The sequence below is a fragment of the Cynoglossus semilaevis genome, chromosome 3 (assembly GCF_000523025.1).
Source record: "Cynoglossus semilaevis isolate Cse_v1.0 chromosome 3, Cse_v1.0, whole genome shotgun sequence".
NCBI classification, from domain to species: Eukaryota; Metazoa; Chordata; class Actinopteri; order Pleuronectiformes; family Cynoglossidae; genus Cynoglossus; species Cynoglossus semilaevis.
The window spans coordinates 15064340-15083644 of NC_024309.1; the positions used below are offsets into that span (position 1 = coordinate 15064340).

Sequence of the window (19305 nt, forward strand, 5' to 3'; positions counted from 1 at the left end):
TTTGTCAGGGTGTTGTCCTCAGACTGTAGCTCCAGCTGTAACCACAGGGATGAGCAGTCGACCGTCAACAGTCTCGCTGCTTTCATTTATTCACTGGAAATCCTTGAATGTGTGTAGAAGACTGACTGTGGAGGAGAAAAACAGGATTTGACCTTTGACCTCTCAGTGCTTTTTCTCTCTCTCTCTCTAATCAACCCAAAGTGATTAGCCGTGATTGTTTGCACGTCTGTTGTCGTGTGTGTTATCTGGAGCTGTTGGCAGCCTCTGGTCATGTTTGTATAACACGGGAGGCAGGAGGGGGTTTATTAAAAAGCAAATTGGAAGCGCGTCAGTTTTTGCCGTAGTTGTCGTTTGAACTGCAGGTGAGAAAAATGGCAGAATTATTTTTTTCTTCAGTTGAACGTGTAAATAAATGTCTGTTTCCTGATGACAGAATGTGGAGGACTGAATCAGAATGACGTCAGCTGATCATCGTTTTCTATGTGATGCCGAGAAGTGTCGCGATTCCAGTGTCGTCAACCTCATCCAAACAGCAAAGATAAAGACTCACAGACGGACGATGGATCAGTTTTGCAGTAAATGAGTTGTGGATGGAATGACAAGCACAGTATTTCACCATTATCTCTGTGTGTGTGTGTGTGTGTGTGTGTGTGAGGGAGACGGTGTCCTGGCTGATAAGTGTGGAGACAGCGTCTGATGTCGAACGTTCTAAATCCTATCAGTGAAAGTCAGAACTGAGACAAAGACTCTTTGTCCCGGCCTTTAATCAGTTAATGTTGGTTTCAGATTAAAAACAGCTGACGTTTAGACAATGGACCAGAACAAAACAATGAAGCTGCGGTGTGAGCGTGTGTGTGTGTGTCCGTGTCCGTGAGTGTGTGTGTGAGAGAGAGAGAAGGAGAGAGAGGAATGACTGTTTTATTTAAACTGCACAGGAAGTCACATCTATATACAGACACTCTGTGGTTGACGTCTCCTCTCTGGCCTCCAGGAAACTATTGATGCTCTGTGACAGTTTTTACAGCAGCAGATTAATCAAATTAATCAGGCAGTCTGTGTGTGTGTGTGTGTGTGTGTGTGTGTGTAATTCAGTTCTGCTCCCCTGTCTAATGTAATTAAGAGCAAAGGCTTTGCGTCTGCGTTTCACCTCAGATTACACCTGTCTCTCTGCTGTCGTTTGGACGACTTTACATTTTTATTATTTGTTTTTTTATTTTCTGCTCATGTTTTTTAACCTAGGATGTTCCCCCGCTAAAAAAGTCATTTTTGACTATTTATTTAAGTTCTGTTTTTCATTTCTGAGTCCAGGTGAGAACTTTAACCCTTTGACTTTTTCATCTGTCATTTTTAAAGCGCCCTCAGGGAAAAACACAGGAGGGGGGAGGGGCTTCTCATGTCTACTAACACACACAGATGAGCACAAACACACACTCTAACGTGTCGCTGTCAGTTGCAGTAAGTTCTAAGCGCAGCCGTGGTCCACAGTGGGACATGTGCCGGAGAGGGAGGAGAGAGAAGGAGGAGTGATGTTAGAGGAGGAGGAGGAAGAGGAGTGATGAAGTGATGAGGGGGTATTACTGTGAAGTTAGAGTAGAACACACACATGGATACACACACACACATGCACAAACTGACAGTCAGGACAGTGTAGACACACAGTCAGCGCTCATTCACTGAGGTTTTTGGTTTTCATTCATTCATTTTTTTTCAATTTTAACTTTTCACATTAAACAGTTTTGTTTTTTTTAATTCTTTTATTTATTTATGTTTTTATCACTTTTTTAGGGCTTGGTTTTTTTGAAGAGTGAACTGTGTTGAGTGCCAGTGTGTGTGTGTGTTCAGGACATGGATATGGAGCGTTTAGGTGTCCCTGGAATCAAACCTGGGACCTGCAACCCCCGACTCTACAAGATCGGTCTCATCATGTGCATGTGTCTCTGCGCTATTCTGATGCTCGCACTCATCCTGGGTAAGAACACACACACACACACATTTTAATTTGTAGAATTCCTTCATTATAGTACAGTGGAGTGTACACCGGCTGTAGAAAACACACACACACACACACACACACACAGAGTGTGTGAAAGCAGACCTGGTTGTAGAATGTGTAGCAGTAACTGGTCTCAGACTATTTTTGGTTCATCTAAGGTTTCAGGCTCCCCCTGAGTCACATATGAAAGCAACAACATGTGGAGCGGTTTGGGATGATTGTGTTCGCACAGAAACTACAGTCTGTCTGTGAAGACGTTGGTGTAGAACAGACCCACAGTCTGTACCTGTGTCAGTGTCTGTGTCAGTGTCAGGCAGAGGCAGCAAAGTCCAGTGTTTGGATACCTGACAGGAAACAGGAAAACAGTGAGTGTGAAGGAAATATCAGTTAATCTTCATTAACCACAGACTGATCCAAATAAAATAAACACAGCCGTCTGGTGTGTAAAAAAAAAAAAAACCCAAAACAAAACAAAACACATCCTGTCACCACACAGTCTAGAACAGATTTATTACAACACAGTGGACGGCACAGCAACTACTACAAGTACTACTGCAGTTGTTACTGTAAAATACTGCGTAATACATTCAGTTCAGTTGAAGTTAAAGAACAGGTGCCTCACCTGTCTACTGCAGTCACAGATTACTTCAAACTCACAGTACAACTACAGCTGTTATACTTTAATTATATAAATATTATATATATTTTATAATATAATATATAATTAAACTATATCATATATATATATAATTAATGGTGGCATCAGGAAGTTAAAAAAAATTCCCAACAATCCAATCTTCCAAATCCTGATCTTTATCTAGCTGGCAATTTAATGTTCATTACTGCCACCTGCAGGCTGGAGTGTGTGCAGAAGTGTCACCAGTATGTCCGAAATTAACGCCCCAGCCCTGGTAAAAAAAAAAGAAATCTAAACATTTCTATATTAAATATTTTATTGTCAGTGTAACCAAAAAAAATCATGTGTGTACATCTTTTTGTTATTGAAGGAAGCTCACATTCTCATCGTGGCGATGATGTATAATTATGGGTGTTTGCCTCGCACACACCCACTGTAATGGGACTGTGTGAATGACCACACACAGGAATGTAGAATTGTTCATTTGTTTTTTTTCCCAATCTGTTTTTGTGTGTGTGTGATCAACCAGACACATGTCGAATAGTCAGAACCTCAAAGATGCTCCAACTGACTTCTTGGTAAACTTTTAGCTCATTTAAGTTGATCTTCTTTACTACTTCTACTATGTGGGGAAAATGCAAATTAAATAAGATATATATTTTTTACCAGCATTTGCCAAATAATAATAATAATAAGTAATAATAATTTTAAAAAAATACTCTGACTGTACTCTATTGTATTGTATTCTTAGCCGTTGATTTATATTCAGTAAATTAAAGATGGACGCTAGGGGGATGTGACAGAAAACCGCCATGTTGGTTCAATATCCAGACTCTTTCCATCCCATGAGTCAGGCCTTCATTTCTCTGTGGCCTCTTTCCGGTGGTTTCCAGAACAATGAACAGGCAATAAAACAACTCTTGTGCTTCATCCTTTCAAGAAATGACCTAAAAAAACCCCACTTTCCTCTCAGATGAAAGTTTCTGGCTTTTTCCTACTGGAGCTAACGGTGTGTTCAAGTTGTACGCAAATGTCGGAATTCCCGCGTTTAAACTATTAAAACATCCATTTAAAACTATAAAATACATGAACACAAAACTATATTAATAACTATAGTAATAGAAATGTATATGTTATATGTGTGTATCTGTCATTAGTCTGCTAACAATGATGGAGGGACATGATTTCCAGGTTCTCGTTTCGGTCGTTTTTCTCGTGGAAGCTGTGGTTTGTGGTGTTTGACGTCGACTTCGCGCTGGTGACTTTCTCATGGGAGGACGGCTGTGTCTCCAGCACGACTCTGTACTTTCAACATTCATGCGGTTTGAGGCAGAGCACTGTATTTAGACTTCTGTGTACAGACAAGTACTGTATATAGTAGCCTATATTTAGACATGTACTGTATATACATGCTTCCCGCCCACATAGACACCCGCTGCCCCTGCCGTACCACTCAGGAGACCGAAGCTCTGACACGACGGAAAACAGAACGCCAGAAAATGATGGAAAAAACAACAAAAACAAATCAGTTTCAGAATATTCTTTATTATAGAATCTTGACTGGGGTGACGATGTACATACAGGACACTTTGACCTAAAAATAATACATAAACTCTCTGTTTTACTTTCATGGAATTGTAATCGAGAAATAGCTAAAGGCTAGCAAACGTAGCTAACATCAGAAAACGACGCGTTAACTCGGGAATAGCTTTTCCCAAATAGTTCAAAGTCTTTCGATGAAATCGTTCGTCTGCTCACATCGATTCTAGATCGCTATGTTCTGACGGTCGGTTTTGTTTCTATTTGTCCAGTGTCTCAGAGGTCCAGTGAGCAGCAGTTCTGTCTTAGCCCTGAATGCATCGAAGCAGGTGAGTTGTTTTTGTCCCCTTAAAATTTTACACACTTTAAAATAACACTTAACATAAGAAAGAGTGAGTTCGAATAAGAACAACAACAAAAATACGTAAATACATAAAGTTTAGTATATAATTTAAAAAGAACATAAATACGTTGCCTGACTAGTCGTTACGAGTCCGACCAGCAGAGGGGGTAAAAGCTCTCTTTTTTTCTGTCATTGTTCCGCAGCCGGCTCTATCCTAAACAAAATGGACCCCTCCGTTGATCCGTGTGAGGACTTTTATTTATACTCCTGCGGAGGTTGGCTCAAGGAGAACCCGATCCCCGAGGATTCCTCCTCGTACGGCATCTACCCCTGGCTGAGGCAGCACGTGGACCTGCAGCTCAGAGGTGGGATTTCACTCAAAATGGTCATTTCTGAAAGTTTCTTGTCAGAGACGGAAATAATTAAAAAGTTGTGTTCAAACATCAGCGTCAGTCTGTCTCCAATCAGAGCATCAATATTAATGATCAGAAACGTCACTATTTGTTTTTGTGTTTGTGTCTGAGTCCAGATCAACAATAATAACGAACTTAGTTTGACAGCACAGGAATAAAAACAATGCTAATGAGACATTAAGGAAATATAAGTAATTATATTAAATTGAGTGACATTTTTCAAATTAGTTTATTTTTTTAAATTTTTTGTCAGAGTTACTCGAGGCTCCGTCAGGTCCTGAAGAACTGGAGGCTGTGACTAAAGCTAAGGTTCTCTACAGATCGTGCATGAATGAGAGTGAGTTTGACACACACACACACACTGTTTTTGTAATTGTATTATAATTGAATTATTATTTTTTTATGTGCTCTGTCTCAGCCATGCTGGAGAAGCAGGACTCCAAGCCTCTGCTGAAGACTCTGAGGCAGAGAGAGTTTCGTTGGCCGGTGGTGGGCGACGGTCTGGGCGGTGAGTACCAGTGGTCTGAGAGTCAGTGGAACCTCCTGAAGAGCTTGGCTGAGATCAGGAACCAACAGAGTAAAAGTGTTCTGGTCAGACTCTACGTGTCTCCTGACGACAAGAACTCCTCCCGGTACATCATCAAGGTGTTTGGCCGAATTCTTTATAAATAAGGCAGAAACAGCAGAGACACTGAGCGGAGATTGACTTTCTGTGTCCGTCTCCTCACAGCTGGACCAGGCGTCTCTGTCTCTGACCTCCAGAGAAGACTACATCACCAACACGTCCTCGGCTCAGGCTGTGAGAATGAAACCTTTCGACTTTTGGCCTTTTCAACATCCAAACTAAATTGATTTAATTTTTCGTTTTTGTGATATAAAAGACAGGGCATTCTGTATTTGAGCACTAGGCGGCGACATTGATTCATTGTACAGACCTTAAGAAGCAGAAAAAATGTTGTAAAGAACATTAATGTTACAACAGAAGATTTTACAGAGTAATGTTTTTATTATATATAATTTATTTATATCTATATTTTTATTTCTATATATAATATTTAAATTTTTACAGCGTTAGAACACAGAATAACTGAGTGTTAATGGTTCATGGTGAAGATGTGCTCGGGTCATTGACTGTGGTCTGTAACTGGTCATGTATTCTAATGTTGATATTTTTTGTGTGATTATTTTTGACGTCCTCAGAAGCGAGCAGCTCTGCTCAGTCTGATGGTCGATGTGGCCGTGATGCTCGGAGCTCCTGGAACTGCAGCTCAGACTCAGATGGAAAAAGTTCTGGCCTTTGAGACCAAACTGGCACATGTACAAACATTCTCTCAGAAGATTTTAATCCTACATAATCCTACTATCAGATTATTTTAACCTTGACTTCATTTCAAAGTATACATATATATTTTTTTCTGTTTGCAGATCATTATTCCCCTTGAGAATCGAACCAGCGACACCATGTACAACAAACACACCATAGCCAGTCTGCAGAGCTTCATCCCACAGGTATTGTCCTGATCCCAATCCAGATCCTAATCCTAATCCTGAGCCTAATCACAACAATTGACCTCAGTAAAAAAGACAATTAATAAATACGTTTGTGTGTGTGTGTGTGTCAGTTTGATTGGTTGTCTTTCATCACAGCTGTTGTGAAGTCCCACTCTGAACATTCTTCTCTCTCCATCACTTCTTCTGAGCCGGTCATCGTCAGAGCTCCTCAGTATCTGAAAGATTTGTTTAAAATCATCCACAAAACTGATCCAAGGTACAAACACACACACACGCCCTCCTTTCCTTTCTCCTTTCCTCGCTTCTTCTCTGCTTACCTCTCCTCCCCTCTCCCCCAGGACAGTGGCTAACTACATCCAGTGGAGGGCAGTCTTTTCCAGGGTCACGTCTCTCAGTCGACGGTTTCTCTACAGGTTCCTGGATTTTTCTCGCGTGAGTTTTTCCAGAGCAAAACGTTTTACACAAATCGACATTCTCACACTTTGAAAATTTGTTTCCCATCATTTCTATGATCTCAACTGTGTGTCTGTGTATTTGTCTCCCCCTGCAGGTGACCACAGGAACCACGTCTCTGACCCCTCGCTGGGACAAGTGTGTGAACTACGTTGAAAACACTCTGGTTTACGCCACCGGACGACTCTTTGTCAACACACACTTCCAGGAGGATAAAAAACTGATGGTGTGTTTTACCTGTGTGTGTGTGTGTATTTGTTTAGTTGTGTTAACCCAGGTGTGTACCACAACTGCAGCGTAGGTTTGTGTGTTATTTAAATATCAGAATCTTCTGTGCGTCAGTTTGGGTGTGTGTTTGCAGAGTAATTAGACTTTTATATATTTTTCTAATGTAAACACACACACACACACACCCCTGTGTGTTTGCCTTCTGTCTGTTGCACAATAACAGTTGGAGTTGTCACTACTATTACACATTGTTTTCTTTTTATTGTTGTTTCCTGAAACAGGAAATGACTTGAATAATGTCATTAAACGTGGACGTAGAGTTGTAGCTTGACTAGACAAGATTAAATTTTCAAAGAAGTTTTGAGAGGATTTTCAGTCAAACCTTTTTTTTTAAATTTTCATTTATGATTCTGCGTGTGTGTGTGTGTGTCAGATGGAGGAGCTGATCCAGGGAATCCGTTGGTCGTTCGTGGACATGCTAGAGAAGGAGAACAGGTGGATGGATGAGAAAACCAAGAGCAGAGCTGTGGCGAAGGTCAGACCGTTGTTCTTATCACCACAAACTCCAGACTGAAACACACTTTTCCAACGGTCTTTGAAATACACACAGACCCTCCACCCAGTGAAGCTACTGACATCTTTTCACATAGTGAAAAGTGAACTGTTTAATTTGAACCAGTTGTAAATTTTCACTTAAGTCCAAACTTTATTTCTTGATAAGGGAAAAAATTAAATTAATCTTAATCTGAACTCCTGAATTAATTTTAAATAGAATTTTTTTTTACATTTTATTTGACTGTTGAATTCACTGAAACACTTGAAATGTCTTTTCTCTGTCTCTGTCTCTGATGCCCCCTCCCTTCCCCCCCTCATTTTACATACTTCGACACCCCCGCTCTCCAGGCTCACTCAGTTCTGGCCAAGGTTGGCTATCCTGAGTTCATCCTCAACGACACGTACCTCAATGAAGATCTAAAGGAGGTAAAATTGTGAACGTTGTAACCTGTGAAAATCACATGAACGGAACCTAAACTAATCCCACGTTCTGTTCCTGGTTCAGCTGAAGTTTAACGAGCTGGATTACTACGGTAACGTGATGCAGACGCTGAAGTTCGTCGCTCAGTCTGACATCTCCTGGCTGAGGAAGGAAGTCCCGCGCAGAGAGTGAGTGAAAGGATAAAAACACGAAAATAAACATTTGTTTACGCTGTTGTACTGACGGATAAACATAAATTATTTTTAATTGAATTATTATTGTTGTTATTATTATACTTTCTTCAGGTGGTTCACGAACCCGACCACAGTCAATGCTTTCTACAGTTCATCCACCAATCAGATCAGTGAGAACTTTACCTTATTTTCATACATTAAATCTGTTTTATCAGTTCAGACTGTTTTTAAGACTTCTATTTTATTTTTTGAGTTTGTTTAAAAAAAAAAATTTGTCTTCTGTCCTGAAGGGTTTCCTGCTGGAGAACTTCAGAAGCCGTTCTTCTGGGGAGGAGATTATCCCAGGTTTTAATATGAATTTATGACAAATGTTTATCTGAGAAAATGACTTTAATCTGAGGTAGTACATATAATCCCAGGTCAGTCCACCTGGATCTGACAGAATGACTCTGAACCTTCAGAACTGAAGTTCTCTCTGTCTGCAGGTCACTGAGTTACGGAGCCATCGGTGTCATCGTTGGACATGAGTTAACGCACGGCTTTGACAACAACGGTGTGTGTGCCTGTGTGTGTGTGCGTCTACATGTTGTACAGCTGTGGATCTGACCTGTGTGTGTTTGTGTGTGTGTGATCAGGTCGTAAATATGACAAAGATGGAAACCTGGACCAGTGGTGGACCAACTCTTCCATCACAGCCTTCAATGAGAAAACTCAGTGTATGATTGACCAGTATAACAACTATCACTGGAAGGAGGCGGGGCTAAATGTAACCGACGCCAGACTCGGACGACATTCTGAACACAAACGTTATCAGTGATGTAAATCAGCGAGCGTGATTTTCCTGTTGTTGTAGGTTCGTGGGAAAAGAACTCTGGCTGAGAACATCGCAGACAATGGAGGAATCCGACAGGCCTTCAGAGTGAGTCTGGGATTATCTGACCCTATCTAGCATTATCTGACCATATCTGGGATTATCTGACCATATCTGGGATTATCTGTCTCAATTGACCTTTAGGTGAAGGCCTGCGTTGTAGATTAGGAAAAAAATCATTTTGGTTCGAAACCTGAGTCACCTGTGTCAGGTGATGAAAGTGTAACAAATGTTCCCGCTTATTTTGCTCTCTATCATTTCCCCTTGCGTATGTGTGTGTGTTCTAGGCGTACAGACGATGGGTGGAGCAGAGCAGAGGTGGAGTTGAAGAACCGCTGCTTCCTGGAGTGGAGCTGAACAACAACCAACTGTTTTTCCTCAGTTATGCTCATGTAGGAAAAAAAACACACACACGCATAGACAAATTCCTGTCTCAACCATTGTTGGTCAGTGTTGCCATGGTAACGTCGACCCAGAGTCATGGCCGTGTATTTTCACAGGTCAGATGTAACTCGTACAGACCTGAAGCTGCCAGAGACCAGATCCAGAGTGGAGCCCACAGTCCACCAGAGTACAGGTAAGGGACAGAAGACACACTGACACAGAGAGGACACACACGCACACACCCTCACCTCTGTGTGTGTGTGTGGGTGTGTGTCCTCTCTCAGAGTCGTTGGAGCCATGAGTAACTATGAAGAATTCCGTGGAGTCTTCAATTGTCCTGAGTCATCGCTGATGAACAGAGGAGCTCAGTCCTGTAGGGTGTGGTGACCTTTAACCTCTGACCTCTGAACTTGAAAATGTCACTAGAATTTAAAAAAACAACCTACAACAGCAGTGTGTCACAGTGACACGGTGATTTTCTCAGAATCTTAATAAGTTCAACCGTTGTTTCTGTTTTGTCATGTTTTTGTTTGTGGTCAATGTCAAAAAGACTGGATTTTACTTCTTTTTTTTTACATACAGTACAGGTACATTTACTGTAACGTGTTTTGCAGCTACTCTCAGAACTAAAGGACCATTATCTCAGTTAGTTTATTTAAATTCAATAGTTATTATTATTATTATTATTAACTACTTTGATCCACTGACCTATGACCTTTTTGTTCTTGTGGAAAGTGACTAAAATAAACTGTTACTGTGAAAACAAACGAAATAACGAACAGATTATTTAAACAAAGAATCACTTTCAAAAACGAAAATAATCGTTGCTGTGGTTCTGCTGCCTCTGCATGTTCAACTACGTCCAGCAGAGGGCAGACGCTGTTCTATTTTAACAGGTTAAATTCAGTCTGCTTCTGTGTGAGCTGATGATGACGAAGAAGATAAAGATAAGGTTACTATGATGATGTCATCAGACGCCCGTCCTTATCATCCAGGTATCGTTCTCTGCTAAAGCTCAGAAATATGGCTGAAGATCCTTCTGTGTTTGTTCTTCAGATTAAAAATCCTGGCTACAATCCCATGTGTTTTCACTTTGTTTGTGTGTCTGTGACCTCTGACCTTCTGTGCTCCCTCAGGCCTCCTCTGACAGCTTCACTGTCTGCGTCTTATTAACCAAGAACAACTCTGTAAAATGACATTTAGAGTCTGTGAGGCCGGCAGAGAGGAAAGAGATGGAAGTGCAGGAAGAACGATTCATCAGCGCCCCCCTCAGGTCAGATGGTGTTTGACACAAAAAGCCCCGAGTCATCAAGAGGAAAAACAAGTACATTTTAACTAAATTGTCTAGTTTGTGGTGATGATTTGACTGATGTTTCCTCGACTGTTTCAATCCTCATCTAAATCAAGTCCAAGTCCACCTTAAGTTGAACTACATCAGAGGGGGAAGGTGGTGACGGGGGGTGATGTTGTTAAGGTAATGGTGATGGTGCACTAGTTCTAGGATCTATAAATAGAGCAGCACATAATTAAAACAGAGGATGAAAATGGAAATGAAGGGATGAATTCTTTATGAAAGGATGAGCAGGTACCACAACATAACGAGCGACGGGAGGGGGAGGAGGTGGGGAGGGAATGATGAATAAGGGAAAGAAGGAGCAAAGAAGTCTGGCCTTGGTTTTTATTTTATGACTGCAGCAAAGACCCAAAGAGGAAATGTTTAAAACTCATTTTTCTTCTTCTTCACATCTTTAGTCGACGGTTGATTTCTCTCAGGTTAAAGGTCAAGCTGTGACCCATCAGGGTCAGATGTTTGTTTTTATGAACTTATGAAAGTTCAAGTTTGAACAAACATCTGTGATTTGGATCCAGTCTGCACGTTTAAACTAATGGTTTGGTACCGGTCCAGATATGTTTAGACCAGACCGGGTGCTGACGGACTGGTTTGGTTTTTCTACCTGTTAGATATTAGATCTTTCAACTGCTGTGGCGCCGAACAAAAACGATTATTTGCATTTCTCCTATAAACACGAAGAACACTGGTAGAACCAGAGTCTCCGTACTGAGGATGGACCAGGAACCATCTGTCCAGGGTCCAGACCTGACTCTTTAACTTCATCTTCCTGTGTTGGCCTATATTAAGAACCACATATATTCACAAACACACACACACACACACACCTGCTGATTCTCCGTCTGTTCACAGACTCAGACTCACACAAAACAGGAAACAGACGTTCATTTTCGTGTGCTCTGAGTTATAAATAAATACAACAGTTCTTAGTTACATACTGAGGAATCAGGGCTGGGTTTGGACTCCAGCTGCTCACACCACACTGGTGATGGATGGATGGATGAATGAAAACAGATGAGTGTTTTAGTTAGTGTGTAATTGTGTCTGTTTCCAGGTCAGTATATTAGGCTGTGCGCGTGATACTGGGGGTTGATGCATTACTGTTGTCATGGTAACCACAGGGCTTTTTAAAGAGGGAGAAAAGGGAATTGTCGTAGTTTTGTTCCCATGACAACAGGGAACCACAGCATCACAACCATCAGATTGTGGAGAGGAAATAGCGCTTTGTTACATTCATGTAACTTTTTTTTTGTCACAGCCGAGACGGATTTGGTGTAAATGTTCTCAAAAGCGCCACCTAATGTTTGATTTCTACCTTTATATATATATATATAGTGTGTTGTTTATCACATTATAAACCTAGAACTTTATTTAACTTTAATTTACAGGGGTAAAATCTGACCTTTAATGTATGCGTCAAGTGATGAGTTTTAATTGAATACTGTGACACACACACATACACACTGACACACACACACGCAGCAGCAGCAGAAGGATAGCCGAGAGAGGGAGAGGGGGAAAGGGAGAGGTGGCGGATCAGCATCATCTGCTGCTTCAGTACCGGTGATGACTCGGTGATAACCCGGTGATAACCCGGTGCTCCTCCACCTCACCCTGGAACCATGACAGCAGAGACGTAGCGGCAGGAAAATCCTGCGGTGCACAGGAAGTCAATCGGACCAAACTGAGTGACTGACTCGCCGGTACCTCCCGGCGCGTCTTTTTGTCACTGGACCTCCTCTCCTCTCCCCCCTGCGCCTCCCCTTCCATTTCACCCCGCAGAGCAGACTGTGGTGACGAAGGCTGGAGGAGAGCAGAGCATAATCTGGAATCATCTTCAGGTCTGTTCACTTTGTTTAGATCGATTTAAAAAAAACGCAGCAGCAGCAGAAGGAACATGATCATCTGACGTTTTCATTTTTTTTCCTCCTCTTCCAGCAGATGGCCAGAGCTCTGGAGAAGGAGCGGAGTTAGGGGGGAGAGGGGGGTTGGATTTTCCCTGCCCAGGTTCTCTTCTCACCCAGACCGACGCAGAAGCTCATCACTGATGCCTCCTGCAGTCCCTGATGCTCGGCTCCGGGTCCGCTCCGGCTCCGGGTCTTTCGGCTCGGTAGGAGCGGCTGGAGCCGCGGCCGCGCCCTAGGATGCTGCGGCAGGTGTTGCACTCCGGCCTGCGGAGCTGCTTTTGCGCCGTCGGGCGTTTCGTAGCCACTTACCCGGTTTTCTTCGCCTCTGCGCCGGTTCTTCTCTCCATCTTGCTGGGCTCGAGCTTCAGCCGTTACCGCGTGGAAGAGGACGTGGAGAGCCTGCTGGTCCCGAAACACAGTCTGGCTAAGATCGAGGGGAACCTGGTGGAGAGCCTCTTTCCGGCGACCCGCTCTAAATACACTCTCTACTCTGACCTGCAGACCAGCGGCAGATACGGACGGGTCATCATCACCAGCCGGAAAGGCAGCGTGCTGGACCCGGTCAACATGGACACCATACTGCAGGTACAGGAGCTAAAAACTTAATTAGCAGCATTCATGTGGAAGAAACGTCATTTGTGGACAAACCTGTGACACCCCCACCAAATAAAACCCCCCACTGTCAGTTAATGTGGCCCACTGTCCAAGCACTGGTACCAGTGGTGAGGCCTCCACTAACTAGACAGAATCAGTGAGATGCAGAGTTTGCAGCCGACTGCTTGGCTGAGTGACAGACAGGTGGCGCTCTGGGTTAACTCAGGTCCACATCAGTTCTGTCTGGTAGAATAAACTCTCACCTCAATAACGTGGAACTGTCCCTTTACACGTCTGTACACTGGGTGTCACTGTTGGAAGGAGCTTCAGTGTTACATCAATAATCCAGTTGATGAAGTTTTGAAATATTTTAACTCAGGGAATCATTACTGACGCCTGCTGGACATGATGGTACATTGCTACACTTCCCCTGTACCCAGTACTTCTCAAATAGTGGGGCGGGGTGCAGTGAGGTGCCGGAGGGAGGTGAGGATGGGACATTTTTGTCCCCAAGACAAAAATTTATTGAGAACCACAATCCTTAGCCAGCTGGCAAAAGAAAATAAAAATGCTGTGTAACTTTGCCACAATACACTCATAGTGGCCTAATTATTATTTTTAAAAATGTGTTTGTATTTCTTTGAACAGAACTCTGACTGTTTTTTTTTCTTCTAATGCTCTCAGCTCCACAGACAACTCTACCAAATGCAGGTGACCATTCCGTCGTCGACCTTTAACTACTCCTTCTCTTACCTGTGTCTACCCGACGACACGAATGCCTGCATCATCGACGACGTCCTCAGGGCGATGGAGGAAATCCAGTTGGCTCGCACCGCTAACCGCTCGGTGCCGGTGTTGCGGTATCCCATCACTCAGCTGGAAGACGGTCGGCAGGCCTACATTGGCCACCAGCTGGGGGGGGTTCAGAGCTGGGGCCCAGGTGGAGCGGTGCGAGGTCCAGACACCACGGCCCGCAGCGAAAGCGTACGATCAGCACGGGCGCTGCAGTTGTCCTATTATCTCCAAACCCGTGGGGACCTGATGGAGCGGGCGGCCAGCCAATGGGAGACGGCCTTCTGCTCGGTGCTACAGGACTTTGCAGAGCTGTACCCTAAGCTGGGATTCTACCCCACCACCTCGTCCTCGCTCAGGACAGACTTCCAGTTCTCTTCAGTGTTGTCACGGTTCCCTCTGCTGGCCAGTTTGGTGGTATGCGGCGTGTTGGCCACGCTCTGCTGCTCCATGAGGGACTGTGTCCGGTCCAAACCCTGGTCAGGACTCCTGGCCCTCCTGTCCATCACGTTGTCTGGACTCACCGCTGCCGGGATCCTGAACCTGAGTGGAGCCACGTACAATTCCACCTACCTTGGAATTCCCTTCGTGATGTTAGGTGGGTTTTCACTGCCGTTCACACATGATGAGTGTGGAGAGTTTCTCTCCAGTCATTTTCATTCACCTTTCACCCAAACACAGCAGCCTGAAGGGGGAGACTGACAGTTCATTTGTTGGTCCTAGATCAAACCAAACCTGACAGGTGTGAAGACAGTCAGACTGGAGCTGTTGTTCTGTAAACCCAACGACAATCAGACACACAAATAATCCACCTCTAATTTTTATTTTAAGCTCCTCGTCTTCTGTCTCCACTTATTCCGTTTGTTTGCGGAGTGTTTTAACAAAATGAGACAAAGGTTTTCGGGAAAACGACTGACGCTCCTCCACCCTGTCTTCAAACACACACTGACGCCTTGTCAGAACATAAGGATGTTATTTATTTTTTAAACTCTGTGACCAAACATACAGATACGTGTGTCATCAGCGTAGACAGAGGGACTGGGTTACAAACCAGATTCTTATCAACAGGATTTTCTCTCTCACTTCCTTTTTTTTCCAGCCGTGACACATGTTGTTGGTCACGGGCCAGGGCTGCAGCCACAGATTCTGGGCCTGAGGGAAGTAACTCATTTAACTCCATGAATATGCAGTATTTCTAGTGGGACCTTATTTACAATTTGTTTAGTTTAATTTTAAGCCCATCGACGTTGACAGGGTGTGTTTATGTGATTGTATGAGATGGAGGGTAAACGGAGGAGGTTTGTGTCAATGTTTGTTCTCTTTGTCTTTGAATTTAAGTCTAAACAACTATTTACTCGGGAGTGTGTGTGTGTCTGTGAACTGCATGTAGATATAGTCCTTCTTTGCCCTTCTTTTTTTTTCCATTCCCTGTGCCCCACCTCCTGGTGAGGTCACTGATGACCCACTGGTGCCATGGCAACCAGCTGCAGACTGTATCAACTCGGGGCCTGATGACACTTAGGCTGATGGGAATGGAAGGAAAGGGAAGTAAATGACTTGCTCTGCCGTGCTCAGTGCACCGCAGAGGTAATTTGGCAGAAAGAGGCTCACCCCTGCCTGTCGCCCAATTATACTATTAATGATAATATTATTATATACGTAAGGGCTGTCAATCAGTCTCATGTTGAGGACAGATTTATCCAAAAACAGCTCCACGTCAGTGAAAACTAGAACAAAGATGGTCAAAAAAAAACATAGGAAATGGAGATGGTGGACGGTGTGATTGGACAGTGTTTTAAACCAGGTTTAGTTTTGGTTTTTGGGAAATGGGAATGTGAAAATGAAAAAAATGGGAAAATGGAGATGGTGGTTGGTGTGATTGGACAGTGTTTAAACCAGGTTTAGTTTTGGTTTTTGTTCATTGTTCTCATGGTCAGTTTGAATGTCAGGAAAAAACATTCAGACTGTGTCATCTGATAATCTGGATGACGACGTAAGAATCAGCTGTTTGTGTCTAAACGTCATCTTTTCTGTTTTCTATAATCTCCACATTAAATGTTTTGTTTCGTCCTCAGGTCACGGACTCTTCGGCTCCTTTGAGATGTTATCCTCCTGGAGAAGAACCAGTGAGGACCAGCATGTGAAGGAGCGAGTCGCCAGCGTCTTTGAGGACGTAATGCTGCGTTTCTCTGGCTCCACCCTGCTCCACCTCATGACCCTGGGTCTGGCGGCTTCACCGCTCACCAACATGGAGGCCGTCAGGCTCTTCTGCGGCACCGCTGCCTTATCCGTCACCGTCAGCTACGTATACACCTTATTTTTCTACACCTCGTGTCTGGTCTTCACCGGCTTCCTGGAGACCGAGTACAGACACGGCTGCTTCTGCAAGAGGGTTCCTAAACCGGAGGGACTGGACTCCAAACCCTCGTGGTACCGATGTTTGATGTACACCAGATACCAGGAGGAGACTCAAACCGCCAACCCCGTACAGAGGGTCAGACAAACTCAGGCGCAGAACTGTAACCTGACTCGCACACATACCCACACGTGCACAAATCTACAGGGTCATGGTCATGTGACTGGCTCCACGCAGCACCTCCCCCATTCACGGGCTCTGTCCTCCACAAACCTTCACCCTCTGGACTCCCACCTCCTGCTGGGATGTGTGAGGAGCTGCTACGGAGACTGGATCACCAACACCTACGTCAAACCCTTTGTGGTTCTGCTCTACCTGGTTTATATCTCCTTCGGACTCATGGGGTTTTTACAGGTGAGACCCTCTTGACATGTTTTTTTTTTCCACTGATAAATGTGATGGCATTTAAAAACCACAGGGGGAGCTGTGTTCATTTATATTCTTCTTCTTCTGTCTCTCAGGTGTCGCAGGGCTCTGACCTCAGCGCTCTGGTCGCAACGGAGACAAAAACAGTTCTGTACACTCGTGCACAGCAGCGTTTCTTTAGCTCCTACTCACCTGTCATTGGGTTTTATATCTATGAAAGCGCCCCCTACTGGAATGTCTCAGTGCAGCGGGACCTGCTGGAATACACCAAAGGCTTCCAGAGAATCAGCTGGCTGGAGGCGTACCTGACCTTCCTGTCGGGCAGAAACCAGTCCACCAGCCAGCCGCGGGAGAACTTCACACGCACGCTCCGACAGTCTTTTCTCCGCGAGCCACCGTTCGCTCACTTTGCCGATGACATCATCTTCACCGAACATGGGCAAGGCGAGGAGCCGGACGTGGCCGCGTCACGGATCTTCCTGGTGGCCAAGACGACGGAGAACAAACGTGAGGAGATGTCTGTGCTGCTGGACACGCTGCGTCGGCTGTCGCTGACGTCACGCGTTCGATTCCTCATCTTTAACCCTTCGTTTGTCTACCTGGATCATTACGCCACGGCGGTCAGCTCACCGCTTAGACACTCTCTGCTGGCGGTTCTCTTCCTGCTGGGTCTGTCGTCACTGGCTGTGGTCAAACCTCTGGTCTCAGTGTGGCTGGGCCTGACCATGCTGTCTGTGCAGTTTGGCGTTTTGGGCTTCATGACGTTGTGGGGTGTAGAACTGGACTGCATGTCTGTGTTGTGCCTGATCTCAGCTCTGGGATACTCGGCGGACTGCAGCGGCCCACTCCTCTGCGGTTTCGCCTCCGGTCGGGGTGACAGTAGGACTCGCTGCGTCAGAGCGGCGCTGGAGAGACACGGGGTTCCCTGTTTACAGACGCTGATCTGCTACAGCACCGCCCTGCTGCCTTTGGGTGTGGTACAGTCTAACCTGACCCACACACTGTTCCGCTGCCTGATCCTCACTGCTGGCTGCTCCGCGCTCCATACTCTGGCCTTCCTGCCCACCCTCCTCACCTTCCTGCCCCCCTCAAAGAGCAAAGACCCGCTCAGTGTTGGCGATGCCCAGAGGATGGAGGTGGAGTGTGATGAGATGAGCGACAGCACCCGGGTGGTGGACCAGATCACCACTCTCTGAACTCCAACACATGACTGCACGCTGGTACGGAGGAGCTGAAGAAAAGGGAAGGAGACAAGGGAACTAGTGAAGGACAGTAGGGGGCTCTCCGGTGTGCTGCGTCTACGCCTGCTTGTTTATGCTACAGTTTGAGCTTAGTTTCAGTTGATGAGCATCAGCTGCTTTACCTCGGCCTTATTATGGTCTGCGTTCGAGAAAATAATCCATGGAAACGGTCAGTATTAAAATTTCATTTCTTCTCACTGGGTTAAAAACACCAGCGTCGTCGTCATGGACCGTCGCTAGCTTCAGGTCAGTACTGTATGTAAACAAAGATCACAGACGGTGAACAAAACAACACACAAAGCTGGGCTATCTGGTACTGCCCCACTTTAGTCAACTGAGGCTGAGCTTCAACAGTGTTTGATACCCTCACTGCTGCAGGGAGGTGTGAGAAGATTCTTTGAGTTGTATTTTGGTTCATGTTGTGCACATGTTTTTTTTCCTCAGGTTTTTTTTTTTCAGTAAAACACTTTGTGGGTTTTGCTCTAGACTTTAGACTTTGAACTTTACAGGAACCTCAGCTTCTCAGACCAGACTCCAGCTGTCAGTCAGAAACCTCATTTGTCACCGTTTATGTCACTACTTGTCTGTTTACGGGTTGTAATCGTCGTTACAGACCTTTCAACACTGTGTTCTACCGAAGAGGAACTGAAGCTGAGACGTGAAGACGTTACTGATTTGGGAAAATCAAACGAGAAGAAACAAAAAGTCGACAAAAATCCACATCTGGTCCTTTTTTCCTGTAAGACTTTATTATTTAATGTTTATTCAACTTTTCCTAAACTTTTCCTTTTTTAATTTTTACCTGACCTTTCACGGCTGTTCACAGAGAGTTCCTTAACAGAGCTACAGCGCCACCACTCTGTCAGCTCCTGCATTTCTACCTTATTTCTGCACAAATAAACATGAAGCACTGCTTTAAAACTTCTTGACCTTCATCTGCGTTATTCACAGCTACATTCAAATTCATCTTCACTCCCCCCTGTCAGTCGGTGCGGCCACTTCAGTCAAGACTTCAGTCCAGTTGTTGTTCTCGTTGATCTCCTCTGACTCAAGTAGGGCCGCTGACCCCAGGTTGAACCACCCACAAACAAATGA

General features: G+C 44.5%; 2 protein-coding genes across 10 annotated transcripts; both read left to right on the forward strand.

The window, feature by feature from the left end:
• Positions 1-358: 358 nt before the first annotated feature.
• On the forward strand, positions 359-11145 carry phex (phosphate regulating endopeptidase homolog, X-linked). Of its 8 annotated transcripts, none has more exons than XM_025054501.1 (23): positions 359-575; positions 1843-1969; positions 4442-4498; positions 4716-4877; positions 5179-5262; positions 5344-5570; positions 5656-5724; positions 6126-6242; positions 6351-6434; positions 6548-6693; positions 6776-6869; positions 6988-7116; positions 7552-7653; positions 8022-8099; positions 8179-8282; positions 8400-8458; positions 8579-8633; positions 8774-8841; positions 8924-9054; positions 9142-9207; positions 9447-9551; positions 9660-9736; positions 9828-10619. In XM_025054501.1, exons 2-23 carry the CDS (start codon positions 1846-1848, stop codon positions 9928-9930), a joined length of 2241 nt encoding a protein of 746 aa, XP_024910269.1. In that variant the 5' UTR covers positions 359-575; positions 1843-1845; the 3' UTR covers positions 9931-10619. The 8 variants fall into 8 exon arrangements, 7 of the variants coding, with proteins under 7 accessions (XP_024910269.1, XP_008306531.1, XP_008306532.1 ...); XM_008308309.3 differs by lacking the exon at positions 359-575 and adding an exon at positions 1046-1678 and having other exon boundaries at positions 1786-1969; XR_001759926.2 differs by lacking the exons at positions 359-575; positions 1843-1969 and adding exons at positions 3685-3952; positions 10680-11145 and having other exon boundaries at positions 9828-10538.
• A 1250-nt stretch (positions 11146-12395) lies between these two features.
• Positions 12396-19282, forward strand: ptchd1 (patched domain containing 1). 2 transcript variants are annotated; one of them, XM_017031377.2, is made up of 5 exons: positions 12396-12735; positions 12833-13386; positions 14080-14785; positions 16263-16957; positions 17065-19282. In XM_017031377.2, the coding sequence occupies exons 2-5, from the start codon at positions 13039-13041 to the stop codon at positions 18163-18165; spliced, it is 2850 nt and encodes a 949-aa protein (XP_016886866.1). In that variant the 5' UTR covers positions 12396-12735; positions 12833-13038; the 3' UTR covers positions 18166-19282. The 2 variants fall into 2 exon arrangements, with proteins under 2 accessions (XP_016886866.1, XP_024910271.1); XM_025054503.1 differs by having other exon boundaries at positions 12836-13386.
• The last annotated feature ends 23 nt before the right edge of the window (positions 19283-19305 follow it).